The sequence below is a fragment of the Melanostigma gelatinosum genome (assembly GCF_949748355.1).
Source record: "Melanostigma gelatinosum genome assembly, chromosome: 5".
NCBI lineage: Eukaryota > Metazoa > Chordata > Actinopteri > Perciformes > Zoarcidae > Melanostigma > Melanostigma gelatinosum.
This window is the reverse complement of record NC_136638.1, coordinates 22,147,823-22,165,164: the sequence shown is the minus strand read 5'-3', so window position 1 is coordinate 22,165,164 and position 17,342 is coordinate 22,147,823. Positions and strand designations below refer to the sequence as shown.

Sequence of the window (17,342 nt, the reverse complement as noted above, 5' to 3'; positions counted from 1 at the left end):
CATTAACATAACTCAAACGGCTGAGACTACAGGCCTTCTTTAACATGATCATCCAGGTGGCAGAGTCCGCTGATCAAGTCCTCCTGTAAAAGGTAGCCTAAAACACATGGTCTGGTTTTCTTGATGTCATTCTACATATTTTCCCAAATGTAAGGATCTTGATCATATTGTAATCCCTCCAGAAACGCATCTCTCTCACCTCTTGACCGCCACCTCATCCCTAAATACACTGTCTTCTGTTTGGAACGGAGTAGAAATACTAAGAAATATACATCTTATAGCCGTTTACTAGGTCATTTGCATTTTGCATGTGCACGTTTACACACGTTTATCTCATGTCGAGTCCGTCTGTCTGCGCGTGTGTGTGTGGCCGTGAGGGCGTCAGTGGCCTGTCAAAACACAGCGCTCCATGCCAGCGGACACTACTGTCTGTCCAGCCAGACAAGTTTATTAGTTTGTCCTAAAAATACAGCCCCACTCTTCAGACCTCTCTCACCCCGTCCAGCTCCCAGGGGCCCCCTGGTATGAGGCGTCGCTTAGCATCCGCCAACTCTGTTGGCCCCCCGCTTGTAGTCGCAGAGCCTGTCCAGATGCCTGAAGACAAACATTTGTTGATTGTAATTGGTCAGATTTGTTTTGATTTAGAAAACGGGGGAAAATGATTTCGGTCTAGTTTTTACTTTATTGCTGTCTCACGGTTTGTGTAGGTTCCACAGTTGTTATAATGAGTTATTATACCACATGTAATTATCAGCGTTATATGATAAACTTGATATTTGAAGTATCAGTCTTTTATATACTACATGTGAGAGTAAAAGGCTGCAGGCAAAGCTAGTGACTGGGCCTGAGACTCTGATTGTTGGTGACTATGCTGTAAAAGATGTCAGAAAACTGTGCAGCAAGAATACCAAAATACTCTGCTTTCCGAAAGATATGGTCTCTGACATGAGAGACAAAATCCTGGACATCGTGGCTGACTATCCCACAGCGGAAAACATCATCGTGCATACAGGAAGCTGTGATATTGTGAAACAACAGTCTGAAGTTCTGAAGGGAGACTTTATTGATCTGTTAAACACAGTCAGCTCTGTCAAGGCTGAGGTGTTCATCAGTGGCCCTCTCCCACCAGTCAGAGGAGGAGATGAAGGATTCAGCAGGCTGTTTGCACTGAACAAATGGCTGTCATGACCCAAATTCCATCCAGGTCCCTTTCCTCTCTCACACTCTCCCCATCCTCCCCCCTCCTGGAGTTCACTGACCACATGAAAGAGCTGGTCATTGCTGGAACCAAACACACTCCTCGACGGTTCCACAACCATCCTCTGTCTCCCCTACCTGACAAAGGAAATAATTGATATCTTGTGGGTCCAGGCTACAAGGCTAATGACACCAATGACTCTCTCCAGGAAAAGTCGGGGCCCTGTATGCAGCTAGCCGTCCCAATTCCTGTCCTGCAAGTTTATAGAAAAGAAAGGTGAGGCTGCGAAGAAACAATAGTAAACCTGCAAACTTATCAAACTTAGCATACATTCCTCGTCAGCCTGTCCAAATAAATTGGGCAAAGAAAGCTTTAACCACATTAAACTTAGCTTTATTAAATGTCAGGTCTCTGTCAGGAAAAACATTTTTAATCAATGATTTTATTGTTAGGCACAAACTGGACATTTTGTTTTTAACTGTAACTTGGTTAAATCAAGATAACAGCGCAGCTGTTCTTATTGAATCAACACCTCACAACTTCAGTTTCATGAGTGAAACAACAGCGCATAAGAAAGGAGGTGGAGTTTCTGTTTTATTTAATGATTCTCTTCAATGCAAGCAGATGTCCTTTGGTCATTTTGGTTCTTTTGAATATGTGGCTCTGAATTCCACTCAAGCTTTATTCCTAAACATTTACAGACCGCCTAAATACTGTGCAACCGTCTTTGATGAGTTTACTGAACTGCTGTCTGTAATCTGTGTTGATTTTGACTGTGTTGTTATTGTTGGTGATTTTAATATCCATGTTGATAATCCCCAGAACAGAGAGTCTATAGAACTATGTGGTGTGCTTGATAACTATGATCTGACTCAGCATGTGACAGGACCCACCCATAACATCCACACACTCTGGACCTAATCATCACCAAAGGTGTAAACATTTCCAAGGTTGCTGTGACTGATGTTGCACTGTCTGATCATTTCTGTGTTTCCTTTGAGAGTGCAATCTCCTTGCACACAAATGTCCAAACCAAGGTTGTGACAAAGCGCTACATCTCTGAAAACACCAGTGAACTATTTATTCAGAAGTTCTCCTCCACACCAGCCCTCTCTTGCCTCTCAGTCAATGAGCTTGTAGATGGCTTCAATTTTAAAATTAAAAATATTATTGATGCCATTGCACCCACTAAAGTGAAGGTTGTCTCGGGTAAGCAAAGATCTCCTTGGAGAAATGCTACGCTGGTCAAAATAGAGAAACGAGAGTGTCGGAAAGCTGAGCGCAGGTGGCGAAAAACTAATCTCCAGGTTCACTGTGACATCTATAAAGAGAGACTTCGCAATTATAATTTGGAACTTAGAAATGCAAGGCAGTCATTCTTCTCTGACATCATAAGCAAAAACAAGAACAATACACGCGCCTTATTTGCTACCGTCGACAGGCTAACAAACCCTCCAGTGTCGGTAGCTGGAGGGTTTACAAAATCAGCCTACTATCACCTGAAGAATATATCAAGGATTAGAGGACTTATGTCTCAACAGGATTTGGAAAAACTTGTCCACGCATTTATCTTCAGCAGACTGGACTACTGTAACGGTGTGTTTACAGGTCTCTGTAAAAAGTCCGTCAGAAAGCTGCAGCTGATTCAGAACGCTGCAGCTCGAGTCCTCACTAAGACCAGGAGGGTGGATCACATCACTCCAGTTCTGATGTCTTTGCACTGGCTTCCTGTCCAACAAAGAATTGACTTTAAAATCCTGCTGTTGGTTTACAAAGCACTGAATGGTTTCGGGCCAAAATACATCTCTGATCTGCTGCTACCTTATGAACCATCCCGACCCCTCAGGTCGTCTGGTACCGGTCTACTTTCTGTTCCCAGAGTCAGAACTAAACATGGAGAAGCAGCGTTCAGTTTTTCTGCTCCACATATCTGGAACAAAGTCCCAGAAAGCTGCAGGTCTGCTGAGACCCTCAGCTCATTTAAATCAAGATTGAAGACTTTTCTGTTTGCTGCTGCCTTTAATTGAACCACATTCAATTGATATATTAATCAATTTCCTGCATTTCTGCATTTTACTGCTGCATTTTATTTCTTACACTGTTTTTTAATGTTTTAATGAATGTTCTTAATTGTTTTTAAATCTCCTTTTCTTTTGCCTTATGTTTTGATGCTTTTAATGGTTTTATGTGAAGCACTTTGAATTACCTTGTTGTTGAAATGTGCGATACAAATAAACTTGCCTTGCCTTACATTTGTGGCCCCAGGGTATGTACAGCGATATAAATATGGTTTATAGATTGAACTTGTTAAAGACTAAGATGGTTTATTTTTCGAGCTAAAATGCTGCGTATGCATCCCTGGTTTATTTTCTAAAGGCTCTCAAGACAGCTTAAATGCTCTCATTAAAATGCATGATACGCTGGATGAAAACGAAAATAATTAAACTGACTTGCGTAAAAAAAACTAAAACCAGTAAATGTTTCCACCAGGGCTGCACAATTTCCAAAATTGACATGAAAATATCCTGCGCTTCAATGCAATTTTCCCTCATCTCGTACATTTCCAGCCTCCCGGGTGACACAGAAAAGCTCTATTCATCAGAGTCCCATCTCAAACTGTAGGAAAAAGACATTTTTGATTTCCTGTCATTTGGGATTTCCTCTTCCCCGGTGTTTTGTCAGACATCAAAGTCAATTTGCAGGTAATGGCGAACAGATTAGCTAATTTGAGCAAACCCGAGCGCTTTGATAGTTTTGACGTTTGTGTGCGTGCGTGCGTGTGTGTGTGTGTGTGCACGAAGGGCCCTGCCTGTGTCACATTACAGGAAGGACGCTGTTGAGGGGCCCCAGCAGTTTAAACAAGTGGCACATTACAATGCAAGGAGCGCGAGTTTGCGAGTTTTGCACTTCGACGTGTAATGACAGATAGTTTCAGTGCAGCGGGCCAAAGACAACATTGTTTCACCCTCGAAAGACGATCCACGTCTCCGCTCCGTTTTGGACCCAAAACAACCTCCCGACACGGCCACCGCTTTGTGATTTTTAATTTAAATCATCACAGGCGACTGTCTGCTACTAATGAAGCATATTGTTTTCGTACGGCGGAGAAGCATTTTCTTCAAAAGCCTGACTTGTTTTCGATCACGATCAAATGTGTTTTTCTTTCAGCAGGATGAATGAGTCCGTGAGGATCACGGCTGTCTCATTTGTCGATTTATTGTGCTCATGAGCTCGGTGTGAACATTGGTTAAAAATAAAAACATCAGCACGTTGTTTGTAATTCAGAAGTTACGTGACTGCAGAGAAACTCATCTTGTCTGTGAACTTTTATTCAACTTGTCTGACAACAATGAGATGTAGTCGACAAGAAAAATGTTTTGTTTTTGGGGGCTGAGGTTGTCAGTCGGCCTCCGACCTAACATAACGATTACACAATGGTAAAGTTGGCCACGTCTTTGGTCACAGGTTTGTTTTTTTAAAGGTAAACCGGTAAAGAGTTCGTGTGAATGGATTGGCCGAAATATAATCTTGGAACCCACCATCTATTGTCTGACGATGATTTCGACTTTTATTGGTTTAAAACGAGCTTGTAAACTGACTACTTGTAAAACAATCCGTTCTTACGCGTCGTCTCTCGACTCATGTTGCTAACCGGACCGTAAACAAGGAGCAGCGCACGAGAACGAAGTCTTGGCCCGGAATACGCCGGCTACACCGGAACCCCAGACGTATAGACCCCTCGCTCCCAGAGTCTTAAACTCCGATAATTAACAGCTCTGCAGCGTCATCGACACCCTCGTGCACAGTGCGACCGTTGTACTGAATGTATCGTTATAAGACCTCCGATGACGGTGCTGTGTCTCCTGTGACACATTGACGGCAGCTCTCGACGCAGCAAGCAGTTTTCCTGTGAAAGAGATACCGCTGTCAAAATACTTCACAGGCACTTCCTCCGCCCCGAAGGGCTGAGAGGTGAAGGAGATCCACACAAAAACATGCTATCACTTAGTCACAGAGGATTAACTCACTTTGAGCAAGTCCTTTGGAGTCATCTCCTCTTTATTTCCACAATATTAGTGTTTGTTCTGGGCTGCCTTTGTCATGTATGTTTTTCATTATGTGCCATTGCGGAGGATGATAATGGCTGCTCTTTATCAGGTGTTTTTGCTTTTAAAAAGCTCTTCTTTTCATCTGATCAAGTGTTGAACTCTGCATTGTCTACAGTGACCCGAGAGTATATGTGTGTGTGTGTGTGTGACAGGCGGAGCTGATGTTCTCGTCGGGGGTCTTCTGGATGGGCCTGGTCTTCATCCCAATCACCTCGCTGGTCTTTGACGTGGCCTACAAAGTGTAAGTCTCCTCTGCGCTTTCCTCGCTCATCACTCCAATACACATCCGATACAGGACATTCCTCCGGAATCTCTCCTATCTCCTCAACACATTCCTGCCCCAAAATTGTTATATGCCCATACCATGCTCCATGGGAAATGTTTGTATGTGCCCCGGGTCTGGTTGACGTCTGCCCACAGCAGATTCAAGGTGTCGGGAGCAATTTGCAAAGCTAGACGTTTTATTAGCTGATGTATTCGAAGCAGTTTGAATCAACCAATGGGTTATTTTAATGTCAATCTATGAAAGTTCTATCATGTTAAACGTCTGTCACATTATGATTTTGTCTTAAATATTGCGACAGGGTGAAGAAGGTGTGTTTCAAGACCCTGGTGGATGAGGTGCAGGAGCTCGAGGCTGTATCCAAAGACCCTGGGGCAGTGGTGCATGGAAAGAGGTACAGTTGCACATCACTTTACTGTTCGTATCTTTGTTTTAAGGTTTTAGATTTTACATTTATTGATGTGAGACAAATTCACTTTCCTTGTGAAAATGACCCTTTAAGGTAAAGTAATGAGACTGGTTGCTGTAATCGACAGCGATTTATTCTTTGAGGCATGGGACACACACACAAGGATCACAGAAACTATAATATTCATCTTCTCCTCCACAGACATTTAGAACACACTTATGTCAGAGTTATTGAAATTACGAGTTTGCGACTTGTAAATAGCGTTTTGACTTTTCCTGAACCTCTTGACAAATTCTATTAGGCGCGACTAACTCTGTAATCCTACTGTATTGAGTGGTCCGATGTTGTGAACGCTCTCAAGTTGTTAATATGTAAATCTGTCCCATCTCATCCTCTGCGGCTTGACTGCAACATTTTCCTCACCTGCTCAAGGCCCAACTTTCTGTCCCACCACTGTGTTACTTGGCAAATTTTAGGTTCAAATCTTTCCACTTTTGGTCCCTCTCTTTACTTAGCGTAGCTTGTTGATGTAGCAACACATATTACACAAAACCTTGTGAGGCATTCCACCAGTTTCAGTGAGTATGCCACATGACGTACAGTAATACAGTTCTTCTCATTGATATGCAGCATTGCCCACAACGGCCCGAGAATTACAAAGAGGGAGCTTCTGAGTTATGAATGGCGTAATAAATGGCAAATGTATACCATCTCACTGTATATATCGTCATATGGCCCAACCCTATCAGGGCTACACAGTCAATGCCTTGGACATCATTCTTTTTGTACAAAAAATATAAAGCATTTTGAGAAAGTCTTGGTCGAGCTTGGCGGAAGAATCATCTGCGTGTGACCTCGCAAATCCCTCAAAATTTCATGAATTCTCACGGCTCCGCTGCCAACAATATTCCTATGTGGAGGAGAGAAATCCTCAAATTGCTGCTAAATTGCAGGAGTTTGACTGTAATGTCTGTAATCAAGAGTAGATATTTTTTTGTCTCCCCAAAATGAAATGTCTCATTTTAGAGCTCTTATATTAAAGCCATACATTGTAAAAGGGTATTAGTCGGGTCTGCTCTGCTCTCTGGGGCCTGAGGCCTGCAGCAGGAACCAACATGGAGCAGATCAGTGTGAGATCTCCTGCTGGCTGAAAATGATCCCCGAGTCTGGCCACTGTCCCGGACCCAGCGGGCTGCACGCACGCACGCACGCACACACACACACACACACACACACACACACACACACACACACACACACACACACACACACACACACACCCTTACAGAAACAAACATCTAGCGATACAAACACACACAGATGCATGGATTATTTAGCTTATATGCACATAGGTGGGACACGTATAGTTACATTTACACACATGATGGTTTTAAATATTTCACCCACACATACACACTTTGTTGTTCGCCGTGCGTCTGCAGAGTTTGGTCTCTTACATGGTGGTTTGTAACAGCAGGTTGGCAGGTCCATCCACTCTGGAGGACACAAGCTTGATATATGGCTCATTAAATCTGCCCGTGGTGCTCAGCATGCTGCTAACACCGTGCCTGTGTGTGTGTGTGTGTGTGTGTGCGTGTCTAGTTTGACGGAGAGGGCCCAGCTCCTGAAGAACGTCTTCAAGAAGAGCACAGTCAGTTTGTACCGGTCTGAGTCCATGCAGCAGAACCTGCTCCGTAAGTTACACAATATTTGTCTGTTTTCTTTCTTTCTCTCTTAATTCCTTTCTTGCTAAACGTCCCTTAAGATGGAGGCGTGAGGCTGTCAAAGTTTACCCCAAAGAACACTTCAGTGTATCCACGTTAGATTTATCTGCTTCCAAATATGTTCCCTCGTCAGGGGAGCAGATCGAGCATCATTATTCTTCTTCTGATGACGCGTACTGTATCTCTAAAACCTTCGTCTGCGGGAGGCAGTAACGCTCGTCCCACCTCGCGTCATGAATGCTCTGCGTTCACCAGATGCAGGAAACACACGTCAGTAACTGTGTCTGCAGCAGCGCCACAGCTCACAAACTGCTCATATCAACGATTAAATGAGTTGTTTTCATGGCGGGTTGGAGACATGAATACATACAGTTTGGAAAGAACTGTATATCACATCTCACTACTTCTTTTCAATCAGCTGAAAAGTACAAAAAAAAAAAAAAACACTGTCGAGTGTTGGAACTTGGCAGTTAAGAATTTGTTAGAATGTTGTTTTCTTTTTCTTTTATTTCATTTTGTCTCATTTAAATTGTGTCAATGTTCCTTTGTATATTTTTAGACATGCGTCTGTTTAATTTTCTGTTGTATGTTTTTTGAGGATAAGATATCAAACACTGAAGTAGCTGATCAGTTGACAAGGTATCCATGATACACAATTAAGCATTGATTACTTAGACGCTTACATTAAGAAAAACTTACTTTTTACGACTAAGTGTAGAGCTTTCGTATCAGCAGCAAAACTCAGGCGTTGCACGTTTCGGGATACTTTAAGCATGGGTTTGGTGTTCTGTTTCTTTTTCTCTTTTTGTTTGTGTCCTGTGTCTGATCAGTTTGTTTTTGGTTTGTCTCATAGGTGGGGGTGAGACCGTTGTAGTGTGATACCTTTTTTTTTTTTAATGTCCTTATTCAAACCTCACCCCGTTTAATACTCCAGCCTCCTCTAGCTCCCTGATAGACGCCTCTCTCCCTCTTTTTGTTTTGTTTGTTGACTTCCTGTCCTCCCCCTCGTGTGCTTCGTGTGTCCTGAGTTGAGTAGAGCGAGATCACGATGAAATGATGAAATGCTGCGCTGTTATTCCCCCACAATGCACTCACCTCAGCGGGGTCCTTTGAACTTCCCCGCTGGCCTCCAGGTAGTGACCGAGTCATTTGACACCTGAAGGTGAGTGAGGAGTCACAGGTCATAAAGGAACCCTGTAGGAGAGTTTAGGTGGTAGATCACAAAGCTGCTGTTGTACTGTCGATACCGTTTTGGAGGTGCTTTGATTATTTGTTATTTTCATCAGATGATTTGTTTTAAAGAATAGTCTGACATTTTGGGGATATTCTCATTTGATTTCTTGCTGATAATAAGAAGATCGATACTATTCTCATGTCTGTGCACGAAATATGAAACGACAGTTTGTGCCACTTATGTTTTAACGTTCGCGTGACGTTACATAAGCCTCCATTTCTCTGGGAAAATAAATTCTGTGCGCTGAACATTAAAAGCAATTTTTAACTTGTTTCGCTAGCTGTGACTCAGGAAACTGTTGAAACTTTGGAAGCGGGTAAAAAACATTTTTGGTCGTGAGGCAGATACAACACGAATACCTGAGAAGCACAAGCTGGCGTTAGCTACAGCTACGTAGCTTAGCATAAAGACTGGAAACAGGTGACAACTGGTAGCCTGGTTCTGGCTCTTGTTCCCAGCAAATAATGAGTCTCACATACATATATAAGACCGACATTGTTGTTTTACACTTCCTTTTTTTGTGCAACAACCAAACAAGATTTAACGTGTTAAATATTGAGCCTTATAGGCGGCGATGGGCAGACTTTGTTACCTTTAGACAAAGCCAGCCCATCTGGTTCCTTCTGTTTCCAGTCTTTGTGCTCCGCTAAGCTGAACGACTTCTGGCTGTGGCCTTCAGGCTTGAGAGCAGTATTGGTTTTCTTTGCAAAAACAGCTAAAAAAAAAACACATTACCCAAAATGCTGAACTATTGCTTTGAATTTTTATGTTTTTTTTTTAATGGTTCATTCTGTTTATTCAGTTGTTTTCAGTGTGTTTTTCATTTTTCTATGATTACTTTTTATTACATAAACCACTGATGTTCATAGTTTTAACGGCTTCGAACCCTTTTTTTCAGATGGCTACGCCTTCTCTCAAGACGAGAACGGAGTGGTGTCTCAGTCTGATGTCATCAGAGCGTACGACACCACCAAAGAGAGGACCAACGAGTGGTGAGCCGCCGGTCCTCTGGTCGGCCAATCCGGAGCCACAACAGCCGATCCTACTGGCGAGATTTGAAGCTTAGCGGGAGGAAAGAAGAGGTGCGAACGTGTGCCTCCAGCACTGAAGGGATATTTGGACATGAATAAGAGAGTGTCTTTGAAAAAGGGAAGAAAAAAAAAAACAAGCAACAGTACAAATTGTGTTCACTTATCAGCTGTCGTCGTGTGTCCAGCAGACATAATGAGCACTGTGCTTTCTTAGCAGTCTGTGGTCTGAAGTTCTTCACTGTTCTCGCTCAGTTTGTTGGAGTCTCTCCTCTCTGTTGAAAATCATTTCATTCTATTAAAATCATAGTCCTAAACACTGTTGTTATAGAATTTAAAACACTGGACGATGATTAGTTTTAGGGGAATTGAACTTGTGAAAGATTGCCAAAGAGCAGTCGTGTATACAATCTTCCAAGTACTGGTGAATTCGGAAAACCTTAAACCAAATGTAATCGCACTCCTGACTGTATTCCAGCACGAACCGGACCACTTCAGAGCAGACATTGTAATATTTATATTTTCTTTTTGCACTTAAGGAAGCATCTATTGTGTAAAGCCTTACATTTACGCATGCCTTCATCCTTGTTTCTTTTAAAACACATTTGTTTCTTTTTTTGTTTTTTTCATTTTCTAAAAGTATGTACCGGTAGATATCGTGCCTGGTTTTCTTTGTTTATTTTCCTTCTTAATTCTTTAAGAAGTTGCCTCCTGCAACTCACCGTAGTCCTGTTTCCACCGGTTTTTACAGCAGAAGCATTGCTTGCGACAAATAATTGCATTCCACACATCACTCCTGTCTCAACAATCACGACGGTGCCTACATAGAACCTTTCCCTCATAGAAGAAGAAGAAGATAGCCAAGAATAGTTCAGCCAGCTAGCTTAGACCAGTGCTCCACACACACACCAACTGAATACTAAATCACTGTCTCCCCACCACAGTCTTGCACTCGTACAATGTGAAAACTACAGAGTGCCTTGTGGCACGTGTATGAACTAAGAGTTGTTCCTGCAGCGGTGAACGGGAGGCTCTCTGATGGTCTTGTTTGAGCTCACAGTGGTGACGGTGTTTCCCTTCAAATGGAGATTTTATCCTTCTAACATAAGTGCCATTAGCTTAAGGGGGAGAGAAATATTAGCCAGGAAAACTCCACGACAATATCAAAACTACTTTGTCTCTATAGTTATTTTGTGGATTTGTATTTTTATATTGGAGATGTATGAATTTTGCATTGACTGGCTTTGTAATGAACTGTCTAACTTTTTTTTTTTTTTTTTCTTCCTCTGATAAACTGGCAGAATAGAATAGATCGAATGAGGAAACTGAGCTTTCTTAAATGTCTTGTTATTACTATTACTGTTGTTACAGCTTGATTTATTTATAATTGACTACTTAATGTCTGTGTGATTGCTTTCTTCTCCCTATGGGAGATCAGATCTCTGACTGTGTGTGTGTGTGTCAGTTTCTTGCCTGCATGTGCATGTGCTGTGTGTATGTATGTGTGTGTGTTTGCGTCACCTCTACTGTGGATAACTTCTATGTATGCATTGCATGTCTGTGTCCTCTATGTGAGATTTGGAGTTTCTGGCGTCTCCCGGTTTGTTTCTTTTGTCGTGTGTGTGTGTGTGTGTGTGTGTGTGTGTGTGTGTGTGTGTGTGTGTGTGTGTGTGTGTGTGTGTGTGTGTGTGTGTGTGTGTGTGTGTGTGTGTGTGTGTGTGTGTGTGTGTGTGTGTGTGTGTGTGAGAGAGTGAAGGTGTGTGTGAATGTGTGCGTGTGACTTGCTCCAGTTGTCTTTCTGCACGACTCCAGGTATAGCTATGTTGTCCTGCTGTGTGCTGATGCATGGCCCGTATGGGAGAGTGTGTGTGTGTTAGTGTTAGTGTGCAGAATGACTGTGTGTATGTGATCAAACTCTCGACCTCGACTGTGAGAGTTTCTGACGCTCTGCTCGCTTCGACAGGAGATGTTGCACAATGCACTCGATGTACCTTTCCAGTGGTGGATATCTGGTATTATCTGGTTTCAGTATATCATTTATCTTGAGTGTAAATGTTTGTAACTTGTTTTCTTCATGCAGTGTACCTCTGCTTTACAGGAAAGCTCTTTACTGAGGGTTAATGATTCTTTTTCTCTGCCGGTCTTTTAGTGCAGAAAGTTAATTGGACGTCATCTTGTCAAAAGTTTCCAAGCCGCTGGATGTAGACTGTTGCTTTCTTTTTTCAGAAAACATAAAGCACTCGTCTGTGAAAGTCGTGGGCTGCATGAATGGATAAAACAAACTGTTCTCTGAAATGTTTAACTGTACTACTTTGATTCTCCCGCAAGTGTTGATCACTGAACAAAAGAGGAAAAAAAGCGCACCTTTAACTTTACTTTAGTATTTGGTTCTTTTCCGTCGTTTTGTTCGATGATTGTTCTGCATGTTGGGACTGCAAACTTATAAGTGTTGTCTTTTACTGCCATGAAGGACTACTGAAATAAACTTTACAATCCTGGAGGATCAATGTAAACGGTTGCTTATTGTCCCGTGTGTTTGGAGGTTTGTTATCAGAACATAATCAGTAAAGGGCGGGGAGAACAAGCCTGCCTGGTGGGCATACATTTTAAAGACCAAACAATAAATCAATAATAAGCACAATGAGTAGGTGTTTTCCTAAAAACAATTATTTATAGATTGTACAAAAATAATCTCACTCATAACGTCTGTATTAGAAGTGTGATGGTGTCTGTACCTGCAGAGACCCTTCCCTCGGCCTGTATTGTTTCTTTTTATTTTGCTGTGTTTGAGAAGTTTGTGGGCGTCTATCTCTATAAAAGCGTAGCAACCATGGTGACTCATCGTAAGCAAAAATGGCAAACGCAGCACTGAACATCCACCGACAAATAAAGCGTGGTGAAACACAGAGCAAAAAATATGGTTTGATTCCACGACTTTAATGAGGTCTTGATCTCATTATCACAGTTTTAATGTATGATGGATTTTGTTACGAGAGAATTGTTTTCAGAGGTTTTGGACCCAGAAAACAGTTTTAATTTCGATTAAAATCTGTGAGACACAACAAGGTAAAAGCTTTCTGTGTGAGCAGTAATAATCAGAACTCTAAAGAAACTGGAAACTTTTTTGAAGCCTGGCTAAGACATGAAAGTATTAGTATGAAAGATTTAGGAAGTGTCAGCAAATCGTGTTCATAACTTGTATTTTTCTTATTATTAGCAGAGTGTGGAACAGGAGAACTTAAGTCTGAACCGACAGCTGTGAGTATAAACGAGCCCCGAAGAAGTTAATGGTGGAATCTGTCAAGTGAGTTGTGTTTTGTGATTGACCCGTCTGTTGATAACAGCGCAGCAGCAAACATCGTGAGACGGAACCGTTTGCAGGTTTCATGAGCCGCTGATTGCCAAGTCTATTTCACAGTCGGATAACTGGAGAACAGAAAAGTCTTTGTCAAGGTTTTGCGATACCTGTTGGTGCAACCTAAACCTCTATTTCTGGGGCGAGTTGTTTTTGACACTGTGACCATGCCATGCTCATTGAGCACTGACAATGACTGATCTCAGCGCTGCATTCCTGCTGTGAAGTCTGGCGCAAGAATGAGCGACAGGTAGTGAGCTGCTCTGCAGGACCGACCGCTCCGGTTTCCCTTTTTCGTCTGATTGATGATGCGGCTTCTTTCACAGCAGAAAACTGTAATTTAACAAGCATCACATTAGTGCACAGAAGGTACGGAGAGGCAACATTTTATTCGCTGTACGGTAGGGAATCAATATGACAACCCTGCTCTGGGTACAATGCCTGTACAACATCTTATAAAAGTCCACATTTCCTCCTGAATATACTGTCCTTTGTATATCAGGTCCACTCCTCGTTCAGAGGTCCTTGCGATTGTCAAAAAAACACAATATTTCCCTGGTTTCCAACATCTATTTCTAATAATGTAACAATGCTCAGAGTGACAGTGTTGGTGCCGTTTGCCTGTGCAGTTTGTTTTCAGAGGAAGGTTTGTGATGAAGAGTTCAGTTTGTATTGTGAGCTGTCTGCTTAGAAAACAACCTGTATAAAAATAAAATGTAAAGCCAGTGAGGACCGTCTACAATTTCAGCTAAAAGTGCACAAATTTCAACACTGTTGCTGCCGCCAACAGGTTTGTTGAACTCCGATGTGTCCTGTGATGCAGAAAGGGGAAACGCCTCAGGCCGTGCAGCTTTGTCGTACTTTATCCCTCGTCCTCCTGCCGCTCGCTCTGTGTCCGTTCAGACGGCCTGGGCCTTCCACCCAAACACCACCAGCTGCGTTTGCCGGCTCACATCCAACCATCTAAAAAAAAAAAAAAAATCTTGTAATCCCTCTATATTTCCCCCCCGCTGGGAGACGTGTCAGCTCTGTCCGAAGTCGGCGAAGCCCTTGGCCGCTGAGAAGGCGTCTGGCTGCAGGGGGAAGAAGTACTGCTGTGGCAGGAGGAAGGTCTGAGAGGGCTGGTGGAGCTGCAGCTGGGTGTGGGTGGAGGCCAGTTGGTGCTGCATGCCTCCTGCCATGGGTGCTGGTGGCGATGTGTAGGGCGGAGGCGGAGGCAGAGTCTGAGGGGTCTGAGTTGGGGTGGAGGCTGACGAGGAGACGGTGGCAGACACCAGGCAGCCGTGCTGCTGCTGCTGCCCCTGACCTCCGAGAGAAAACCTCCGCACGGAGCTGCCCCCTCCGGCCGAGCTGGAGCTGGTGGTGGCCGTGCTGGACTGTCGCGACGGGGCACGGAGGCTCGGGGGAGCGGAGGTGAGGATCATGGGGATGGTTTCGCCCTGGCAGCTACGCAGGGAGAAGCGAATGGGCTGCTGGGTCGGCTGCTTGGGCCGCAGGCAGGTGCAGCAGTAGACGGCCACCAGGGAGCCGACCACGACGAAGGCGACGAAGATGCTCCCTACCATTAGGAAAGGCACGTAGATGGGCTCTGAGGGGGGAGGAGACACGAGCAGGTTAGGATCAATAATGAGGAAGCAGCTTCATGTGATAGAAGGCTGCAGGTTATTAATATGTATCTACATGTAGGAAAACATTGACCACCGTTAGGGTTCTGCTCTTCTATTTTCACTGCCCTGGAGACCAGGAAATAACTAATTTCACTTAAATAAATCAAAGATATTACACAGTATTTTACATTTTACTTTGACTCCACTATTTAACCTTTACAAGCACTATATGAACATTTAGTCAATTATGTTTATACACCACTTGTGGATGCTTACAGGAGGAGTTATAGTTAAGAAATACAATAATGAACACATCTGCTTACACCTACATTATAGTGCGTAATAAAACATGAATGTTTATGTCGTGCTTCTAAACCCTAAATAGGAGTTAAAGTTCAGTTTGACCTTGTTGGTGACTAAAACCTGCAGCCTGCACGGATGTTTCTGGTGACTAAAATTGTGAAACTGAACATTATTTAATGAAGATATTTCTTTAAAGTCCTTTATACTTAACGGACACATTCCTTCTGGACAATACAAACAGCGGAGGTCACGCTCTGTGAAGCCCATTTGCACTTTGGGAGGAAATCAGCGAATGTTTATTTATTTTGATCGGAAGAAATTAGGAAATTGTGAGAACACAGTCCATTCAGTTAAGGCCCCATAGCTTATCAGTTCGGGAAATTTAAAGAAAACTTTGAAGATAAATAAAACCTTGAGGGTTAAAGTGACCTTTTATTTCAGATTGCACAACTCAGAGGGTTAGCGTAACATTTGAGCCTGTTAAAGGTTTAAAGAAGTTAAATTCAGTTGTGCTTACTTTGGTTGGCAAAATCCAAAGTAAGCGTGATTTTTTTTGTTTGGCAGCGGCTTGTGTAAGAGTTTTGAATACATTCCTGCATTCTGATCCAGCTTATCTTTTGTTTTGTGAGTTTTGTGCTTATTTCTGCTCGAGGATTTGTAAAGAGTTAGTTTGAAGAACATTTGTCGAGTGACTGACAGGCTGCGTCCCCATAGTTCTTCTCTACACACCGATAGTGATCTGTAGTGAGTTCAGGTCAAATGAAGCCACAGGAGCTGAGATAACAAGGTGCTGGAAACTGGACACTTTGCTTGATTAATGCTGGAAATACATGAAAGCCTTAAAACACAGTAAGTGGAAATACAAAAGTTTTGTAAAACACATCACAACGTCTGAGAAAGGTGTCTTTAGTTTTTTCTTTCCTATTTTACAATTCAACACACTTCAACATGTTGTCCTTGTTTTCCCAAAGAACACATGTATCGGTGTCTTGTTTGAGTAGATGAACCAAATATTTAGCATAATGTGCTTTTCTCATCATTTCATATGACAGCAGTCCGTCTGCTCTGGTGGTTGGACACTAAAGTGTCCTTGGACAAGGCACTGAAACATGTCTTATTTCGTGTTTATTGATTCAGCTGACCTCTGTAGAAACCTGTACTTTATTTTATATTACATTTAGGTTGAGACTGAACTTCTGTAGCTGTTTGCACCCAACCGAATTCAACTCTGAACGAATTGGAGAAGTTTTCCTGAACACTAAACTTTCGGGAATGCACATTTAAGTCGTTAAGCTTCAAACCACTACACTTACGCGCTGCGAACTCGGTGTTGTCCACCTCTCTGTCGTTGGTGCAGCCGCCCTGGTCCAGCCGCGCGTCCGCGGCCGCGCAGCAGTAGCGCAGCGAGCAGGAGCCGCAGCACACGGTGGCGTCCATGGTGTCAAAGTTCTCAGGACACTGGAAGCCATCGTGATAATTCCCATTAGCGTCCAACCAGCCGTGACAGTACTCCCCCTGTGCGTCCGATATCCGCAGATTCCAGGTCAGATATCCCAGCAGCAGGCAGTTGAGCAGGCACACCATCCCGGCACGCCGCTGGGGTTCACGGTTCCCTGCGTCCGGTGGGCTTCAGCTCCGGGCCACCGAGTGTGTCGGGTCCGGGTTAGAGGCTCTTCATTGAGATGAATTCGCTGAAAGAGAAACGCGGCGATCCAGAGACGTAAACTTATGTCACCGTCATAATTCCCACCATCCAAACCGTTCTGAGCCAAAAGTTCCCAAATTGCAATGCGAGCAGATCCTTGATTGAACCTCCTCTTCAAGAAACGTCTTAAAATGTCATCAGTGAACTTTCGTCTCATCCAAACAAACTGCTCCGGGCTCCTCGGGTTGTTTGTTGATGTCGGTGCAGAAGTTGTGCGTCCACCTCACTGGAGAGTTGCTGCTTTTGTGACTCTAGCTGTGCACGCGCGGACGTAACTCCCATTGACCGGACGTGCGCGTCCGCGTGGTGGTGGTGGTGGTGGTGGTGGTCGCAGCGGTGCCGATTACCACGAAAGTGCCCAAATAACGCGCATAAATTACCTTCACG

The 17,342-nt window shown here is 43.4% G+C and overlaps 2 protein-coding genes across 7 annotated transcripts in view; one reads left to right on the top strand and one right to left on the bottom strand.

The window, feature by feature from the left end:
* The window catches only part of atp8a1 (ATPase phospholipid transporting 8A1), a 94,290-nt gene extending 81,742 nt beyond the window's left edge, over nt 1-12,548 (top strand). For 3 of the 6 annotated variants that reach the window (XM_079268222.1, XM_079268223.1, XM_079268221.1), the window contains 4 exons: nt 5,460-5,548; nt 5,892-5,984; nt 7,602-7,693; nt 9,856-12,548. In XM_079268222.1, the coding sequence (XP_079124348.1) occupies nt 5,460-5,548; nt 5,892-5,984; nt 7,602-7,693; nt 9,856-9,953 (372 nt within the window). In that variant the 3' untranslated portion in view covers nt 9,954-12,548. The remainder of the gene's footprint in view (nt 1-5,459; nt 5,549-5,891; nt 5,985-7,601; nt 7,694-9,855) is intronic. The other 3 variants (XR_013771966.1, XR_013771967.1, XM_079268224.1) reach the window with 3 other exon arrangements.
* Nucleotides 12,549-14,362: 1,814 nt separating this feature from the next.
* shisa3 (shisa family member 3) lies at nt 14,363-16,882 on the bottom strand (the record flags this gene model as incomplete). Its single annotated transcript, XM_079268692.1, has 2 exons — nt 16,564-16,882; nt 14,363-14,928 (listed from the first exon to the last, which is right to left on the bottom strand). Exons 1-2 carry the CDS (start codon nt 16,832-16,834, stop codon nt 14,363-14,365), a joined length of 837 nt encoding a protein of 278 aa, XP_079124818.1. The 5' UTR covers nt 16,835-16,882.
* Nucleotides 16,883-17,342: the final 460 nt, after the last annotated feature.